The 20,730-nt window shown below is 39.4% G+C and overlaps 1 protein-coding gene across 1 annotated transcript; it reads right to left on the reverse strand.

Moving 5' to 3' along the window:
- Positions 1–5,223: 5,223 nt before the first annotated feature.
- Positions 5,224–19,843, reverse strand: LOC146318299 (myosin-7-like). The gene is made up of 39 exons (XM_084732196.1): positions 19,777–19,843; positions 19,370–19,430; positions 18,958–19,174; positions 17,877–18,020; positions 16,642–16,798; positions 16,514–16,541; positions 16,299–16,404; positions 15,857–15,949; positions 15,672–15,735; positions 15,473–15,571; positions 15,207–15,310; positions 14,015–14,153; positions 13,799–13,917; positions 13,452–13,601; positions 13,194–13,364; positions 12,802–13,111; positions 12,641–12,720; positions 12,310–12,515; positions 12,094–12,217; positions 11,862–11,998; positions 11,507–11,762; positions 11,185–11,427; positions 10,922–11,098; positions 10,680–10,825; positions 10,493–10,583; positions 10,024–10,413; positions 9,602–9,728; positions 9,404–9,522; positions 9,111–9,307; positions 7,992–8,175; positions 7,553–7,718; positions 7,346–7,470; positions 6,912–7,220; positions 6,625–6,828; positions 6,236–6,532; positions 6,027–6,131; positions 5,840–5,935; positions 5,612–5,746; positions 5,224–5,355 (listed from the first exon to the last, which is right to left on the reverse strand). Exons 3-39 carry the CDS (start codon positions 19,156–19,158, stop codon positions 5,335–5,337), a joined length of 5,820 nt encoding a protein of 1,939 aa, XP_084588322.1. The 5' UTR covers positions 19,159–19,174; positions 19,370–19,430; positions 19,777–19,843; the 3' UTR covers positions 5,224–5,334.
- Between the last annotated feature and the right edge of the window lie 887 nt (positions 19,844–20,730).

The following is a 20,730-nucleotide window of genomic DNA, read 5'->3' on the forward strand; positions in this document are numbered from 1 at the left end:
CGGTGTGCATCTTTCTGCAAGTGTGCATCTTTCATGTGCTTACTAGCGGCCCTCGAATGCTCCAGTATGGTGACTGTTCAGACAACATGCGGCTTGGATTTATTCATCTCTTGATTATGCCCAACTTTAGATGATCATATCTGGTATGGTAGTAATCTGCGGATGCTCCAATTTAAGATAAGACCAAACTTTTATATGAATGAATGGATTTTTTGTACCAATGTGTGACAGTCGCCAAAGTGTGGGCTGCAACAGGTAAACCTTGTTTTTAGCCAGTCAGTTGCTGATGGCTTGCAGCCTCTACCAGCCAATTAAGAGGATTCAGTATAAGACTGAGCAATCAATAAAACAGATTTTCAAGGTTTTTCTACAATTGCTAATCACAGCATCCATGAGAGGTCCTTGAGCACACAGTCATAAGTGTGCACAAAAAATGTTAGGCTGATGGGTTCAGTAGTATGTGAGATCAGCTGTGGACAAAACGGACAGTAACTCCAACCCTGTTGGTCACTCACACACCCACATATATCAACATCACAAGATCTCCTCCAGAGCTCACGCCTGGCAGAATTAATAAAAAACAATGATTAAATAACATTTATAGCAAGCAGTAACTATATATTATGTGTCTGTTTTGGACTGCTTTTGGACTGTTAGAGAAAGTAATAAGTAGACATGTTCAATGCATCTTGGAACAGCAGCAAAACCAAAAGAAAAAATCAAAAGGATAATAAACATTCTTCGCATGATCTACAATCATAGAGGATAGTGTGAATGTAAACTACTGTTGTACAGACACAAAGGAAGATGCAGAAAATATCTGGGGAGATATTTTCGAGAAGTATTTCATGTATGGGTCTCAATTACCCAGAGGGCTTAAGTGGAGTTGAAGTGAGACATTGGTAACATAGTGTGTTTAGTTATCATAGAATGGACTTTGTGGTAACATAAACAGCCGTCGGATACCGAGTGGTTCGGTCTAAATAAAGAACATTAGTCTGTGCGATTAACCAGGCGACAAGTGCGAGGCACACAGACAGAGGTCTGCCACAGGTGACATGCTTGAGATTCACTGGAAGGCAGCAATGATGACACACAATAGAGCGCTATGCCAGCACGACATGCGCCAATGTGATGCCAAGGTCACTGTAGAAGCCTTCTCCCATTATCAGACAGCAGCGAGCGAAAGCTGGCCCCTCAGTTACAGTCCTGTTGACATGGCATTGTGTCTTTGAGGACAAAGATAACTGTGTGAAATTCCTGCTGAGAACTGCACTGATTGAGGAAAGCAGCCACAGAGGCTTTCAGGATCCTGCCTTCCCCTGCATCTAGGATCAGTTGTAGCAGATGAACGGCCTTACACTGGGCTCTGTCTCTCATAAATATACTTGTGGGGACAGGTATGTCCCACAGCTAATCCCAGCCCATCAGATTTTATTGTTCCATTTAAAATGCCTCTCCTGTGTGGAGTCTGAGTCTAAGCTGAGCTGCTTCAGTTCTGTCATTTTACCTCCACTCATAATTCTGATATCATTGAAATCCATCAACACATGGTGGCTTCTTCAAAAACTTCCTCCAAAAGTAAATATATCTACCAACAGGTTATCTTTAAGTGTGGTTCATGTAGCTCACTGATTTATACTCCAAAAACCATTTTGTTTATTTAAATTATTATTATTCATTTATTTAATATCACTTAATAAATGATGACTTATAAAACTTAAGTAACTTATACAGCATATATGTATAGCAGCTCTAATGCAGAGCCAATCACTAGCACCAGTAATCACAGCCTCTTCAAAGGTTAAGAGATAAAAGGAGGGTCAACAGCTGCTGACAAGTGCTGAGATTATTTCCATTCTGATAACTTCCCCGTCCCTGTTACTGACAGCTGGCGTCAGGGTGCCAAATGGAAGTGAGAGATTCCATGCCCCTGCTAAAGACCAAGTGTAGATAACACTGACCTTACAGGTCAAATTTTAAATGCTTTGTTTATGTCACAACAAATCAGCATTCAATTAAATGCAAACTGGGAAAGGATATTTAGTAGATGGAGCATGTAGCCACATGTCTGTGGGCTGCGGTCCCAGAGGACACCTTCACAATAGACATCTACTCAGTATATCAGCAACTTAGAGTTCCCAAACTTCTCTATGCAAAGCCCCCCCAAGTAGCATTAGTTTATGGCCAGGACCCCCTTTTGCAAGGTGTTTTTTAAACCCACTGATGATACAACAACAAAAATAATAATGATAATAATTAAAATATTAAATTATCAAATACATTTCTTTACTTTTATCAGTGTAATAATAAGTTAATTTAAATAAATGCACTATAAATTATATTTTAGAAAAAATACACATAATGATAACAATTCAATTTTTTTATTTATTTATTTATTTATTTTTTTGTAGGATTTTACCTTAACTCCCCTTGAATTTGCTGAGGCATCCCTGGCACCCTTTGGTGGTCCACAGGGGGGTCTTGGCCCCCACTTTGAAGATCATAGACGATCCAATGGATATAGATGAGCCTAGCTTTCTTCTAATTTTACCAGTTACTCTATAGCTATTGTTTTGTTTTGTTTCTTCTGTTTACGCCGTGTTTTACTGTGAAGCATTTATAAAAGCACAGTATGAATGAAGTTCAGTCTTTCATTGTTTTAGTCACCAAGTTGTTGATACAGTATGTTTGTTAAAATGAAATTACATTGACAATGAGTACAGCAGTACAATTAATTAAAACTTTAAAGTAAAGTTTTATGGTCCTTTTGTTAATTTATGCAGTTAATTGTACTGAAATGTATATATGTATATATGTATATGTATATATATACATATATACATATATATATACTGCTGGAAAAGAAAATTACTTTCTGTGTCGCAGAGAAGTTTATCCTTGAGGGACTTAGGTCACAAAGGTGTGTAAAACTTTTTATAAACTGGCTATGAACTAAATCACTAGTTTTTTTGTATGAAAACTATATGACCATGTCAAAGGTGATTTCTTTTAACTGTGAGATAAGAACATAAGCATCATATACTGCAATAAAGCTGGTCTAATTATAGAGGCAGTGGATTGTTCCATCTTTGGTCAGTCCTCTTATGTATTCAAGCATGGGCTCAGATATCCTGTTAATCGTGCTGACAATCCTCAACACGTACTCTGCTGTATGTGGTGCACCTCTTTAACCAGAGGTGTGAATGTGCCTTTATTAGCTAATAGATACCTGCTTGTCCACTCAGGGAGTAAAGGACATGACATGTAATAAGAGAAGAAACAGGACTCCCTGAATTTCATGCACAGGGAGTCTGGGGCCTCCCTCTAATCCATCCTCCTGAACTAAATCATTATTTAGTGTCTAGCAGCAGCCGCAATGATGGAGACCTGACACCAGCGCCAAGACAAAGCTCTAGACAGATAAGTAAGGTAAGGATAGCACTCTAGTGTAGGTTATAAATGTTTTCTTTATGTCTCTATAGCCCTGCAAACTACTTTAAGATACCTCTCAAAATTACAATGCTGATAATCCTTGAAAAAAATGTTTCCATCAAAATATTTAAAGAATATACCAAGGCTTCATGTAAAAGTTCAACTCAGCTTACTACGCTTAATTATATGTAAATTTAAGACTGACATCCCAATGTAATATGTTGTTTTTCTGTTGATTTATTTCAGTATATGAACTAGATATTTTTGATTACTGGATCTTTGAAATTCTCCGTAGCCCTTTGGAGGAGCAGGCAGACTTGAGCAGGGATTTACTGAGCAGCTGCAAGTGATTATGTCTGGTATTATGGTAGGCCTGAGCATGAGCGTCGGTCTATTGTTGCCCTTGAGGCCCAGGCTCTTAGGCTTTCTTTAACTCTATTTTAAGAACAAGAGATTTGTTGTATCTTTCTCTATTTTAGCAATCACCTCGTCTCAACTTCCCTGTTTTTGGGCCCTCTGCCGCCGTACTTTATCGGTCCCTAGAGTTGCTCTGCTTAGGCCTAACTCTGACCCTCCTGCTTCTTCATCCTCACGCTGACACCTGGCGTTCAAAAGAATTTACCTCAAAATATTTTAGTCAATCTCACTCCATGTATCCTAAAGGAAAAGTATGATAATGATATTAAAAACCCATTATTTACAAAATTCATGTTGCTAATTTTATTGGTTACCTAAGTTTGTATTATGCACTGTATATACACTATCCATTCTTGAGAAGTGAGACAAATCTTGTCCTACCAAACAAAACAATTCATACCAACAATCGAACTCCAATTTTTGGTGAATATTAATATATGAGATATATGTTAATTTATGAAATGTTTTGGTTTGCTTTAATTTTTTCTACTTTTAAGCTAGCTCAGTGCCAGAAAACACCCTTGTCCTAAAAAAGAATTCACAACTTCAAACAATTTAAAAATGTGTTAAAATCTAAAACTAACAATACCCACCGATAACATGTATAAAATGTGCTACTGTAATCATCTGTGTTTAGAGACATGTTGAGTTCCATCAGCTATGCCACATTTTTACAAAAACATGATTTAACCAGGCATAAAAAGGGTTAGCTATACCCTAAGGACCCTTGTCTCACTGCCTGATTTTAAAAAAGTGGGAATATTTTCTATTATAATATTTTTCAACAAGTTAATTAAAAATATTTCTGTCTATTTCTGAGATGTGTCTCAACCATAACACGTCAACTCTGTAGTCCTTTTAAATCAAAGCTAAATAACAATTATGGTTTAAAAATGTGTATTTTGATTAAGAGAACTCTAAGACACTTTAAAAAATAAAATGGCTGCTCACTACGACGATGCTGTGAAATGAAAAAAGGTAACATTTTGTCAACTCTGTAAGAAAAAAAAACTGAGATTTACCATCTGACAGAGTTGATGTCTTTTAATAAGAAATTTAAAGAGGCTGGCATCTTACAAGGTTGATCAGCCAAGATTTTGATCTTTTAAAATATATTTTCACAGCATAATTGAAGAGTTAAAATCACCACCCCCCAAAAAAAACTGTTGTCCCAGTTCTCAAGAATGAGTGACATATATGTAGCGTTATATATTTCACTACATAATGTAATATTTCTAATTCAAATAGTATGATACATCTGTGTTGCTACTGACGCATCAATATAATATACTAAAGTTACATTGCATACAATATTTCCTATATAAAGTTCCATGACCACACTCATGTAAAAAAAAATGGAAGAATACGATGTTGTGCAACAGCTTGATCAAATTTTATTAAGCACTACAGGTTGTGAATAGTGATAGTTGAGGGGATCTACAGTACACAGCAGGCAAAGGGGATTCTGCAGGCTCCAAAGCTTCACTCCTCATCAAACCCTTTCTGTTGCAGCCGAGGAAGTTGGAAAGGAAGAAAAAGAGAAACAGCTTTTAGGTCTTCAGATTAGTGTTGCTTTAGTGCCACAAAGCAGCGTATTCATTAGCCGACTAATGTAAACTGAAGCACAGCTATTGACCTAACTCATATTTGTACTAGTACTTGAAGAGCAGAGCAGCATACAAGTTAAATGCAGCCAACAGAGGGCAGAATGTGTTAGAGTCAGATGCTGTGCACCTGCTACAGAGAGAACGCTTCAAACCTTTGAGCCAATGTCACGGCTCTTGACACGAAGCTTGTTGACCTGAGTCTCTGCAATGTCAGCTCTCTCTTCAGCCTCGTCCAGCTCATGCTGCAGCTTGCGGAATTTTCCGAGATGAACGTTAGCCTGTTCCTCCTGTTTAGGTTAAATTAAAAAAAAAAAAAAAGTTAAACAGTGACAGGGGAAGAAGCTGAATGAAGGCCTCATTTCATACATTTCCACACTTACAGCTTCCTCAGCAGATCTCTTGTAGGATTTGACTTTCAGCTGCAGCTTATCTACCAGATCCTGGAGTCTGGCAATATTCTTGCGGTCCTCCTCAGTCTGTGGAAATTAGAGACAAAGTTACAAACTTAATTTCCCTGGAAAGAATTGAAACCACACATGCCAATTAATGAAGCTACATTCAGCAAACCTGATAGGTGAGTTCCTTGATACGGCGCTCATATTTACGGACGCCCTTCACAGCTTCACTGCTTTTCTTCTGCTCCATTTCCACCTCAGTTTCCAGCTCCCTCACCTGGTCAGGCACAATATATATTTTTAGGTAACTTCCAGAAAACATATCCAACATCACTGTTGATGAAAAATAACACAAATCACAAACGCAAAAGAAATACTCACCCTGGCCTCAAGCTTCTGCACCTGCTTCTTGCCTCCCTTCATGGCGATCTGTTCAGCTTCATCCAGACGGTGCTGCAGGTCTTTAATGGTTTGCTCCATGTTCTTCTTCATACGCTCCAGGTGAGCGCTGGTGTCTTGCTCTTTCTTCAGCTCCTCTGCCATCATGGCAGCATCAGTAATGGCCTTCTTGGCCTTTTCTTCAGCATTTCTGCACTCCTGCACTGCCTCCTCCACTTCAGTCTGAAGCTGGGATGTATCAGCCTCCAGCTTCTTCTTGTGATTTATCAGGCTGGTGTTCTTATTATACAGTTAAGACAAATACATTATACAATGTATTGTAGGGAAACATTTTTAAAAGTAAAAGAAGTCCCAAGTCTAGCATGCCATACCTGTGAATGCAGTAGCTGCACTCTCTCACTAACATCCAGCAGCTCTTGCTCAGCAAGTTTACGACCTCTCTCAGTTTGCTCCAGAGCAGACCTGAGCTCCTCCACTTCAGCTTGAAGCAGGTTGTTACGTCTCTCAATGATGGCAATATTTTCCTTCATATCATCATTGGCTCGCATAGCGTCATCAAGCTGGAGCTGAGCATCCTGAAAAAGTTTCAACATCCCCGGTTACAAAGATACCATAGTAATAAAGCTAACAAAACTGAATGTCAGGTTTCCTTTCCTACCTTCAAATGTGCATGGACAGATTTCAGCTGTTTCTGGGCCTCAGCAGCCTGCCTGTTGGCTTGGCTAAGCTGGATCTCCATCTCATTGAGGTCTCCCTCCATCTTCTTCTTTATACGGAGGGCCTCATTCCTGCTGCGGGTCTCAGCCTCAAGAGAGGTCTGCAGGGTGTCAATCATCCTCTGCTGGTTCCTCTTGCTCTGCTCCATCTCCTCATCCTTCTCAGCTAGTTTACGCTCCATGTCTGCCTTAATCTGGGTGAACTCCAGCTGAGCTCTCAGAATCTTGCCCTCCTCATGCTCAAGAGAAGCCTAAGATAGAAATCATAGTATGTCAAATCATATATCTCTCCAACTATTCTCCAAATTAGAGCTTCCATTTGAAACTACACATATACATTATGTGAGAAATTGAGGATTTGAGGTTTTAGTCTTACCTCTGCCTCCTCAAGGGCAGACTGAATCTCACTCTTTTCCTGCTCCAGCTGCTTACGGACCTTCTCCAACTCATGAATGGTTTTTCCTCCCTCACCAAGTTGCTCGGTGAGGTCAGAAATTTCCTCTGTGTATAAAAGTAGTTGTATTTAATTGGCTTTTTTAATTTGTGTGTATGGCCTGCTTAGACACATTGACTGATAAATTACCTTGAAGATTCTTGTTCTCTCGCTTCATGGTCTCCAGATGGTCCAGAGATTCTTCATAGGAGTTTTTCAGTTTGAAGAGCTCAGTGCTCAGAGACCTGGCTTCCTTCTGAGAGCTCTCCAGCTCACACTGACACTCCTCATACTTCTGTTTCCACTCAGACAGGACCTAGACATTGGGATACAAGTTGTACAATTTGAGGTTAATTACGCTGAGCTCTCTAGAGTGTGTATCATTTTAGGAGAATGTATTTGCACTGTAAGAACACTATAAAACCCCAGGTTGTACATGGGAAGAAGTAGGTTGGTAGTCATGAATGTCATTAACAGCATTTGCAATTTATCTTTCACATCACATAAGAAAACACTTCAAAACATATTAAACTGGATTCAATTAATTGTAATGTGTTAAACATTTTTGTTGATTAAAAAATACTGATACTTTGTCAAAGTTTCTTTGCTTCTTGTCCAGAGCAGCAGCAGCAGCATTAGACCTCTCCACATCCACCATGAGATCTTCAATCTCATTCTGCAGCCTGTGTTTGGTCTTCTCCAGAGATGAACATTTAGCGTTCACAGCTTCCACAGCCTCCTCTGCATCCTGCAGACGCTGAGCCAACTTCTTTCTGGAAATGAAACACAAGTCTTATCTACTGGTGCTTTTTTAGGCAATCTATGCCTTTATTGGAGTACAGGAAATTAAAGTGATAGAGATGGGGAACGGCATGCAACAAAGGTCACCAGCTGTATTCAAACTGGAGACGTTGCAATTCCTATATATACATTCTTATACACATGTGGTAAGCTGCCTGAGCCCTTCCAAATAAATATGATTTTTCAGTGAATAACTATAAATGCCTAGCTCCCTGGAATAACCATTGTGGCTAACTTCCAGACATATTTAAATCCAGGTCAAATTGGCAGCTGCCATGTTCTTCAAGCACTCTGGTTTTTGACTTGTGTAAGGTTGACTCTTACTGCTGTTACTTTGCTCTAAGGAAATACAAAAAGCTTAGTGCAATGGCTGATCATACCATGGAGGGATATCATGAGAACATTCATGAGTCATTTTGCTTAGATGGGCCACTGTGTTTATTTGAATCGCAGGACACAGATAGGGAGCTTAATTAAATGCAATGGAAAGACAGAGAATGGAGGCAGAGGTTCAGGTACAAACTGGTGGTGTACCTGTAGGCTATAAAAGAAGCCCATGCAGAAGTGCCTTAAACATGTATTATTTCTAATGGCCAGCAGGGGGCGACTCTACTGGGGTCTAGAGACTAGAGAAGTGTAGACTGTGTAGAAGTCTATGAGAAACCCTACTTGTCACTTGATTTCTCACCTCAGTTTCCTAATGAGTTTATGGTCTCAATCATTTCTTCAAAATAGCATGATGTTCGTTTTGTAAATTATGCTCCCATTTAGAGTAAAAAGGATGATAAAGCAAGGTAAGAAGCAGCTACCTTGTGACAAGTTGCAACCACAGTGGCCTGTTAAGAAGGCGTAGCAATGCATCTTACATCACATGTTAGATTCATGTTCTTGTATGTACTGGACTTACTTGGCCTCCTCCAGTTCCTCAGTTCTCTGGATGGCGTCAGTTTCATACTTAGTTCTCCACTGAGCCACCTCAGAGTTGGCCTTGGACATGCCGCGCTGCAGCTCAGCCTTGGCCTCCTGCTCCTCCTCATACTGCTCCCTGAGCAGGTCACAGTCATGACGAGCAGACTGCACTGCATGGGCTAATGCATTCTTGGCCTGGATTAATAATGATAATGGATAATGGATATTTCTCTTGGACATGCAGCTATTTTTGAGACATAAAGATAACTTAATACATTTGCCATCTTATACCTTTACTTCCTCCTCTAATTGTCTTTTCAGATCCTCAACTTGTTGATTGTAGGAATTCTTTCCTCTGGTCAGCTGAGAAATAAGCGATTCTTTTTCTTCCATCTGTCTTGTAAGTTCATCTAGAGAGGCAAAGTCATGTTTTAGAATTGTTTTGTTCGACATTAAGCAAGTTTAATGTGTGAAAAGTATGACACTGACCATTCTCAGCTTGAAGTTTGGCTTTCTGGGTGGTAAAATCATGAAGGGATCTCTGATAATCATCACACTTGCCCCTGTATTCATTCATTTGATCCTCCAAAGTTCTGCAGGTCTTCTCCAAGGTAGTCTTCAAAAGAAATATCCCATAGTTCAGAGGCATTTTACTGTTGTTTTAATATTATGTGTAATATTTAAAGAAAGTGTAATATAATAATATATGCAACCCTCTCTAGACATTCATTGACTACTTTGCACTCAAAATTCCATCTTAGAGGGACACCGGGTTTTGTGTTAAACTAAGCTTTTCTTCACTTAGCCTGACAAGAACAATACATTTAAGTTGGAGATTTTTGTGGGTAGGTTCTGGGTATTAAGCTTTTAAGGTTGACGGTTGGTTCATGAGCATCTTTGTGCGTACATACCTTAGACTTAACTACTTGTTCCATACTGGAAACCACATCATCCAGCTCCAGTCTGAGCTCACTCTTCTCCTTCTCCAGTTTCTGCTTGACTCTTTGCAGGTTATCAATCTGCTCTCCCAGGTCGGCAACACTGTCAGCTTGTTTCTTCCTCAGTGTGGCAGTGGTTGCTTCATGCTGCAGAGTGGCCTCTTCAAGGTCTCTGCGGATTTTCTGGAACTCAGCCTCCCTCTTCTTGTTCATCTCAATCTGGGCAGATGTTGCTCCACCAGCCTCCTCCAGCCTCTCACTGATCTCCTCCAGCTCTCTGGCTAAGTCTGACCTCTGCTTCTCCACCTTGGCTCTGGCAGCTCGCTCGGCTTCAAGCTCTTCCTCCAGCTCCTCTACACGAGCCTTTTTCGGAACAACATGTTTAAATGTAGCAGTACTTAGGATTATATGTATGTTTAACTAAACCAGAGCACATTTTTACCTGCAGCTCTTTCAGCTTCTTCTGGAGTTGATTGATTATGGCCTGTTCATCTTCAATTTTGCCGTTCAGCTGGCTGATCTCAAAGTCTTTCCTGCAGATTTTTGTTCAATCAGTGTCGACTAATTCAAACTGTGTGCATATTATTAAATGACCATGATGAATGAACAATATCATAATGAAACTGTACTTTTTCAGGCGCTCCTCCAGCTGTTGCTTGTCATTTTCTAAATCCATTACAGTCTCCTGGGTCAACTTTAAGTCTCCCTCCAGCTTTCTCTTGGCTCTCTCAAGGTCCATTCGAACTTTCTTCTCTTGCTCAAGAGATCCTTCAAGCTTAATGCAAATACATATGATTACAACATTTGCAAAATGTTTAATTACGAGTGCTTACAATATCATCTAAGCAGTACAATTTCCATATGGACTTACATCATCCACTTGCTGCTCCAGCTTGGCCTTGGCCTTGGTCAGAGTGTTGACTTTGTCTTCTTCACTCTGCAGGTCATCCAGTGTTTGCTGATGAGCTTCCTGTAAGGCTTTCTTTTCCTTGGTCAACTTAGCAATGATTTCTTCCAGAGCAGCCATCTCCTCGACCAGGTTCTTCACCTGTGAACCATGAAAAGATGAATCACTGGATGTCTTGTTAAGTTGCTGATCTGTGTTGAAGCCAGTGCCTAAGTTAAATGTAACACCTTGTTCTCAGTGGCATGCTTCTCTTTCTCCACTTTAGCCAGAGTTAACTCCAAGTCATCAATGTCTTTCTTTAACTCAGAGCACTCATCCTCCAGCTTCCTCTTCTTAGCTGTAAGTTCAGCATTCATCTCCTCTTCATCTTCCAGTCTTTCTGTCAGCTCTTTTGCTTTTGCCTCCAGTTGAATTTTGTTTTTGATCAACCCCTCACATCTTTCCTCTGCATCACAGAGGTTATCTTGCTCCTGTCAAATAGTGATACTCATTAGCACGTACCTTAATGACTTGTTTCAAAGCAAAGTGGCAGTATAGTGCCATTCTCACCGCTTGAACTTGGAGCTGCAGGTCATTCTTCTCTTGGAGAAGAGAAACCATTTTCTCCTCTAGTTCCTTTCTACGAGCCTCAGACTTTGCGTAAGCCTCCTTCAGCTTCAGGAATTCTTCCTTCATGTTGGCCATCTCTTTTTCTGCTTCAGCAGATCTCAACAGAGGTTTGATCTTGAAGAACAGCTTCATCCACGGCCAATTCTTGACTCCCATGAATGAACGGACATTCCATTGGATCACTAACAATGCATCTCTAAATTATTTTTAAAATAAAATAGAAAGCTTTAGTTAAACATTCAAATCACAAACCAATAATCCTTAGTGACCAATATTAGCTGGACACAAAAGATACCTGCGTTCCACCATCTTCTGATATTCAATACGAGACAAAAGACCACGGGATCTGGCTTGAATAGCAGTGATGATTTTGGAGAGGCGCTCGTCTCTCATCTCCTCAAGCAGACCCAGCAATCCAGCCTTAAAGAACACCTAACAACAGTAATGGGTATTTTACTTTTTTGCCATCTTTTTCACCTACTAGAATGTTTCAGGTTTCCCAATACAAGAGCAACTTCGGATGATACCTTGGTGTGTCCAAACTTGTACTGGTTGTGGTCAATATCCAGAGACCCGAGAAGTTTCTCAGCTCCCTTCCTGCTGTCAATGAACTGACCCTCAGGGATGGCAGCGGGATTCAGGATGCGATATCTAAAAGACAAAAAGAAAAAAATATCTTGCAGAATAATACTTTACTTCTGTCTGAAATTACACAGTATCTGAGTGAAATTAAATAACAGTACCTCTGTTTGAAATCTCCGTAGAGGATCCTGTTGGGGAAGCCCTTTCTGCAGATCCTGATGCCTTCCAGCACACCGTTACAGCGCAGCTGGTGCATCACCAGAGGATTCTCCATGGCCCCGGGAGTCTTGGTCTCATTGGGGATGATGCAGCGCACAAAGTGAGGGTGAGTAGACCTCAAGTTGGTCATCAGCTTGTTCAGGTTCTCCTGTTAATATAGTGAAGCATACATTTATAAGTGCTCTCTATTAAAACATTAAGCATCATATGAAATACCATATTTTAGGATAAAATCATTTTTGCATTTTTGCAATCATATATACACTACACTACCCTGTGAAGAGCAGACACAGTCTGAAATGATGATCCCTTCTTTTTCTTTTCTTTTTTGCCTTCAACAGCTTCAGACATAGCTGTTCAGGAAAAAAAATGTGTAGCCTTAGAGCAAGACAAAAAGACACTGTTATCTCAAAAATATATTCATTCCAAAGTACCTGAATCTGCTCCTGCATAATTTGCAAAGAGAATAGATAATAGCTTCATAGTAGACTTCTGATACAGTGCAACAACGGTCTCATTCAGAGGATCCTTGTTCTTCACCAGCCAGTTGTTGATATTATAATCAACTGTTCCAGCGTAGTGCATCAGGGCAAAATGGGCCTCTGGTTTGCCTTTGACAATTCTGGGCTTTTGGAAGTTGGCAGACTTTCCCAGATGGTTGTCATAGAGTTTGGCTTTAAAGGTGGTATCGCTGGCTTTGGGGAACATGCACTCCTCTTCTAGGATGGACATGATACCCATGGGCTGAGGAGACAAAAATATGGTCATTTTAAAAAAAGACCTTTTATTTGATTGATTTTTATCCATGAACATGTAAATATCTCACCTTTTCAATCAGGTCAATACAGGCCTGCAAGTCCATACCAAAATCAATGAACGTCCACTCAATGCCCTCTTTCTTGTACTCTTCCTGCTCCAGCACAAACATGTGGTGGTTGAAAAACTGTTGCAGTTTTTCATTGGTGAAGTTGATACACAGCTGCTCAAAGGTGTTGAACTGAAAAGCGAAAAAAATGAGAGTGTAATTGTCTGTCCATTTGATAATGAAAGGGCTGGTTTACTGCATACCAATAAGGTCACTCACTTCAAAAATTTCAAATCCAGCGATGTCGAGCACACCAATGAAGTACTGGCGAGGTTGCCTGGTCTCCAGTGACTGGTTGATTCTCATTACCATCCACAGGAACATCTTTTCATAAACAGCCTTGGATAGAGCTCCAACAGCATAGTTCACCTGTGATGTACACACATTTGATAGCAAGCATGCAAATTAATAAAAGTGAACTTTTTGTGCAGTGCTTTCATGCAACCTTTTAGCCTCTGCAAAAATAGCCACTTACAAAACATAATATATTCCTGTATTTGGTATCTAACCTAACCTAAACTAACCTAACCTATACAAGAATTTAAGTTGACTTTTTTGTTTCTTACCTGAGCGACATTTTGTCCCTTGGTGACCCACTCATTTCCTACTTTGACTCTTGGGTGGCAGAGACCTTTGATGAGGTCAGCAGAGTTCAGGCCCATCAGGTACGCTGCTTTGTCAGCATCTGAAGAAGGAAACTTAATGTTGTTAAAACAGCCTACTCGGGCCAGCACCTGTCTTCGTTGGTTCTGAGCCAAACTGACAAACAGAGCTTCTCTAACCTTCAGTGCCATCAGCCTCCGCCTGCTCCTCTCGCTGTTTCAACTTGAACTTCATGTTGCCATAGTGCATGATGGCACCAGTCAGCTTGTACACCGAGTTCTTTTCATCTTGAGTGAAGCCCAACACATCAAAGGCACTCTGTGGAGGAGTGCATGATCCAACATAGATGCATCACAGTAAAGCTAATCAGTCATGCCAGCCTCTGCATCAGTTTCAACAATGGATCCTGCAAAGCAGCTCTTTTGTACTTGACAAAAAGAAATGAACAACTTCCTTGTTTGTAGTTCACTACATCTGAATGTTACTGTAGAGCAGAGTATGTAGATTGCATGCTCAACACAACACACACAGAGCTTCCTAAGAGACCAACGACTCTCTGCTCCTTTGTATGTGTATGTATGAACACAGGCCTCATTCAGACTGACTCTAGCTGCACATTCCCAGTACATTACTTTGTAACCTGAATGCCATATTTCTACTGTTTACCTGGCAATCATTTTGACTAGGGGTATTGAAATAGTGCTATTAACAATAACAATAACTATTAACAATAAATGATATTTAATAACTGTTGATATTATGTTAATGTACATACGATAATGCTGTTTAAATAAACCAGCAACTCTTAAATTGCTGTGTGCTCTTAAATAATTTGTTTCCTTACTGTCAGTTCAGTTGACATGGTACTGATGGCAGATCTTAGGCCTTTTTTGTTTTTCAGTTAATCTGGTTGATTTGTCACTATTTATTAGGGCACAGTTTACCCCAAAATCACAAATATGAGTGTAATTCATTCAAGTTAAAAATTAATTTGATTAATAGCCTTTTTTTCTTCAAATTTTCTTTTGTTATTGTGAATTCTTTTCAGCAATATAATTTTGTAGAGAAAATCTGATAACATGACAGCCCTAAGCCCTGACGAAAGATAAAATATTTGCTGCCATGATAACTGTCTAAAGTTGTGAAATCCTGTCTCAAAGTATTATAAACCAGTGTTCGGTGTTTTGGCCTTTGGCATCTGAAAATCGATTGTATTTCACTGTCACACCCTCACCAACTTCTCTTGTTTTAATACAGAGCTGTTTTTAGTCCTGTGTTGTCATCATGATTAGAGTGAAATGTAAAATTGTTAAAAAAAAAAAAAAAAAAAAGAGAGAGAGAGAGAGAGAGAGAAATGGATGAGAGCCTGACATCTGTTGCCATCAGTTCCTCTGCGTCATCGATGGAGGCCACTTGGGTTTCCCCCTGAGAGATGAAGGCGTAGTCATAGGGATTAAGTGTGATCAACAGCATCTCTGGAGGACAAAGAGACAGGGTCAGACAAGGTCAGACAGACGGACTCACAACTGCAGTAAAAAGACAATGGTAGCTGTGTTTTTTTGTTGTTTTTTTTTTATCTTTCATGGTGGCCAACCACTACTGGGAGGAAAAGAAAGGAAGCGCAGCTGTTTACTAACCCAGGATCTCAGGCTTCTTGTTGGACAGAATCTGGTAGAAAATGTGGTAATCTCTCTCAGCCTTGAGCTGGAAGATCACACGAGACTTCTCCAGAAGATCTGACAAGTGACAAAAAAAGTGAAAACACTCCCATATATTACCATATTATAAAACATAAATTATTATAAATGTATGTTGGATGAGGGTGTTTGTTCTTACATGTTTCAATATCAGCAGAGGCTAACTTTCCCCTGGTATCAAAATGAATTCGGATGAATTTACCCTGAAAAGAAAAAAGTTTATATTTATGACAAACCTTGATATCTGCTACTGCTAATTATTGTGTTTTCATGGGAGTGGTGTACTTTATACACCAGTCAGTCACACACAAATTAGACACTCACAAATCTGGAGGAGTTGTCATTCCTGATGGTCTTGGCATTCCCAAAGGCCTCCAGAGCAGGGTTAGCCTGAATGATTTGATCCTCCAGAGTTCCCTGTCAAAGAGGAACATTATGTAAGCTCAATCTGAAATTAATATTTAAAGCCACACAGAGAGATTTTAGCAGCCTCTGATAGCATCAAATGATTTTATTTCAAAGGTCAAAGAAATTCCTAACATAGAAATTATATAACACAGTAGCTATTGGTAGTAGAAGTCATAAAATAAGTGAAGTGAATTTGTGATTTTTTTTTTAAGTTTAACAAGGAAAGTTAGACACATCTATTCCATTTCAGTTAAAGTGAATAAGAGTTTGTGGTGACATTTGTCTTTTGGTTTTATTCTTGTAGTTTAAGACTGTGGAGTCTCTCCTACAACTCACACTGGACGAGCTTATTACTTACCTTGTCTTTGGTACTGGCGTCTTTCTTTATGCCTCCAGCTGCAATACTTGCAAAATACTGGATGACTCGCTTTGTGTTGACAGTCTTTCCTGCACCAGATTCTCCACTGCAATTGCAAAGTCAGTGACTAACATTTACAGTGACATAATGTTGAATAATTTGTTTTATTTCAGTGCATGCAGTGTCATGCTTTTCAAGCATAAGATATTACGTACGTGATCAGAATTGACTGGTTTTCGCGGTCTACAAATACAAGAGAGTATGACTTTGATTGTATCAAGATTCATCATTAATACATGAAAGAAAAGTTACCTCAAACATTAAGTTTCTTATTAGTTTTTACCTGCCAGCATGTACTGGTAGGCATTGTCAGAGATGGAGAAGATATGAGGAGGAGCTTCACTTCTCTTCTTTCCTCTGTAGGCAAGAACCACTTCTTGGTTGTAGACTGGCAGCCACTTGTAGGGGTTGACAGTGACACAGAAGAGCCCAGAGTAGGTCTGAAATTCACAGATAAATCATTACTGTTTTAACATGAATCATATGCCATCTGGAAATTTTTTTAAAATTATATCCATCTATTGATGAATTCAGGTTTTGTACAATCTATTCACATTGCTGATAGCAATTCCTTTACTTGTGACATTCAGGTAATCTTACATCTTAAAGAGAAAAACTAATAACAGTGTTTTCTAAATGGCATAATTAACCCTTAAATTTTCTATTGGTGTGTGGGTTTGTGGAACCATGCTTTTATGAACCATACAGTTAGAGCTGGGATGGGTATTATTAGGATTTTGTTGACATTGACAAGACTTATCAATGTGATACTTATCAATACTCCTATTGATGCTACTTGCTAAAGCTGCAACTAACTTGTCAATTAACCTGTGGATTATTTTCTCAAATAATCAATTAGTTATTTGGTCTATAAGTTGTCCGAGAATGGTGGAAAATGTCAATCAGTGTTTCCTAAAGCCCAAGATGACATCCTCAAATGTCTTTTGTCCACAAGCCACAAGATATTCAGTTTACTGTCATAGGACACTAAAGAAACAAGATAACATATTCACATCTAGGATGCTGGAATCTGAGAAATTTTCCTTTTTTTCTTTAAAAAAATGACTGAAAGTGATTAATAGATTATCAAAATAGTTGCCAATTAATTTAATAATCAATTAACCAATTAATGGTTGCAGCTCTACTACTCACCATAATTTGAACAGACATGAAAAGACGTGAGAAGATTCAACAGTTACTTCATTTATTTATTTATTTATCTTTTTATTTTGCAGAAGTAACAAATTAAATTGTTTCCTTAGATATTGCATTTAGCCATTTAGCTGCATTTTCATCAAATTGAGTAAAGTGAGCCCACATTCTAATTCTTTTGCCCTGTCAGCTGGTTATGTAACGTTACATAGTATTAATAGCAGTATCATTTGTCCAGGATCTTATTAATACTTTAGTCCTGACCAGTCAGGAACTGGTACATGTTGAGTGTCAGTTCTCAGTACCCATCCCTATGTACAGTACATTTTATTGACTAATCTTGTTTATTGGTTGTAGGCTACTCACATAGATCATCCATGCTGCATAACGCTCTTTGAGGTTAAACAGCACAGCTGGTTCATGGAGGAAGGTCAGCATGGCCATGTCCTCGATCTTGTCAAACTTTGGAGGATTCTGTTGCAGAATCTGGGTGTCTTTGAAAGTTGCATTCTAAGGAAAATAAATGCAGTTTTTAGCCAAAAAAAGAGCACAGTCAGCTTCTGTTGTTGTTTCAGTTACCTGCATATAATACCTTATTATCATTAACAATGCTTGTGTGACATTACAAAGCATGGCACACATTGTTATTGCCAGATGGCAGCAATGCCTCGTTTCATCACTCAGCTGCTCGGTGTAGTGACTGGAGACACTTTAACTGCTCTAGTACTCAGGCTCCTGTTTGAACTTGTATTTGCACTCACTCAAGGATAGACGCTTTAAATCACACATAGATTTACACTCAGATTAACACTTGCTCCCAGACAAGGACTTCCACATAGACTCACACTCAGACTCACATCTCATGTGTTTCCTGTGCTGCTTTAACTGACCCTGATGACACGAGTGACACACTTAATCAAAGTAGGTAATTAGATTCTTTTTGTTGCTTGTTTTTTCCTTGATCAGATTGGTTTTAAGTGCACTGAGGATTTATGTATGGCAGTGTCTGGATATGACAATTTTACTCTTTTGGCATGCTAGGTGAGTAAAAGCAAAACTTTTTCATTCTGGGTTCATTAATTTACACAGTTTTTTGAGACTCTGACATTACTTTTATCACTACTAGTTAACAAACTCTGTCCACAGCCTGACTTGTACTTCTGGTTATCCCCAGATGACCCTGATGGAGGCCACAAGCCAAAATGCACTGGTCTAACAATAAAATTCCTCTGTAGATAACAAATGTTGCTGGAGTTTTGGAGAGACTATTGTTAACTTTTTCCTTCTCCATACACCTTGAAATTAGGTGAATTTGTGCCAGAAAGCATGACTGTGCTTACACTTATTTCTGTACATGTTCATATGTTAAGCTTACACTTAAGGTTCATAGTAATATTTTCGATGCAAATAAATAATATAAACTAACTGATAAAATGTAGCCACTGACCTTTCCACTCTGCGTCTCTACATTGACCTTGTCTCCCTCTCGGCTGATGATGGTTGCCTTCACAAACTCTTCCACTTGATCCGGGACAAAGCATTCCTTCTTTATGTCGAAGGGCCGTGTGGACGCCTCCATACGCTCCCTGTCCGACTTCCTCAGGTACGGTGCTGCCGCCCCAAACACAGCCATCTCTGCATCCCCCATGGCTGCACTAATGTACCTACAAATAACAGTGATTGATAAAGGCTTCACTCTGTCAGTATATGCTACCTCACCTTAAGGGAGTTCAAGGAATTTTTTTCATCACTCTTCTATAGCATTGGATTTTGTTTAACTATTTACAAATCCATCTTTTTCTTCAGTCCTTATCTTCTGATATGAATTGCTATGAAAGCATTAGGAAAGCATAATTTACCAGTGGGCTCAACTCAGATGACAGGTGAGCTCAGACTTCAGAGTACAATCAAGTGATCCACCTGAAGAGGGGAGAGAAAACTTTAAGTAGAATATTTTTAGGTAATTGTTAAAAAAATCTAAATTACAGTAACATTTGTTAAAATAACAGATGTCCTATTCTAGTTTAACCTAGTTAGTTCAAATGTTCAAATATGCTCAGACATTTTAATTTGATGTGGCATACAACTTGTCAATGTATAGTACTTTTGTGTTAGTTGTTTTAAGTTTTAAAATCGTACCTTCCTAGCACCTCTATTTTGTTAAATGAGATCATATTTAAATATATTTAGTGTTAGTTTAGATAATGGAAAAATAGAGTATGAAAAACAGAATGAATATCAAATGCAGCCAGTTGTTCAGACTTACAGAGGCCAGGTGAAGAGGAAGCAGTTGCTAGACCTGCAGGGATGGCAGGGATCAAATATATAACCCCAGATAACCCTGCCTTACAAGGCCAAGGGCACCACCCCGACCTGCTAACTAACACACACGCATACACACACTCACACACACCAACAGGTACACTACTCATAAACATCCCCTTTTACACACACACCCACAAGCACACACACATTGTGGTAATCGCCATCACTTTCATCACTTACGACAGGGCTCTCTAGGGCTCTCATGATGTCTGGCTGCCCTCTCTGCTCACATCCAAATAATGTGATTTTTTGGGAGTGGCGCCAGGAACTTTCTCCTGAATAACTCGTGTGAGTCACCCAAGCATAGCCTCTCTATCTCTAATTCTTCCTTTTTCCAAGTGAGGACTAGTTGTGGACGGAAACCAGATTCTATTTATTGCCTGTCATGAGGGGAACAGTGGGAAGAGGGGCAGAGTGTAACAGGAAAGGTATGAATTGCTACCTAGGTCAAAAATAAAATTACCTGCCAACATAGTTTATATCAAGTCACATGTCATTTTCAATTTATTCATTATTCTGGCTGCTGCACTCTAATTGCCACATTATGTGGTTTGTGTGCAGCTGTCCCCAGTCTGGGTAAGAGAAACTTTTTTTGTTCTGTACACTGCCATAGCTATGCACAGAAGATATATTTACCATCTCAATGTTCCATCTTAAAGCAGGGGAGCAGAGATTTGACAACATAATTCTTGCCAAAACCACAAAACTCCTGACCTGCCCAAGAGACTGACCCTGTCTCAGCGGGATGTTCGTGTTTGGCATTTCTCTTTTGGTCATGGACTGTCCATAATAAATGTTTAAAGAATTCCTCAGGCCTTGTGTTGGCGATCAGCTAATGTAGCTGTATGGCAAGGAGAGGAAGCAAGTTATTTGATATATCAGTTAACAGTTTATA

This window comes from Lutjanus erythropterus, chromosome 12 (genome assembly GCF_056507025.1).
Source record: "Lutjanus erythropterus isolate fLutEry1 chromosome 12, fLutEry1.hap2, whole genome shotgun sequence".
NCBI classification, from domain to species: domain Eukaryota; kingdom Metazoa; phylum Chordata; class Actinopteri; order Lutjaniformes; family Lutjanidae; genus Lutjanus; species Lutjanus erythropterus.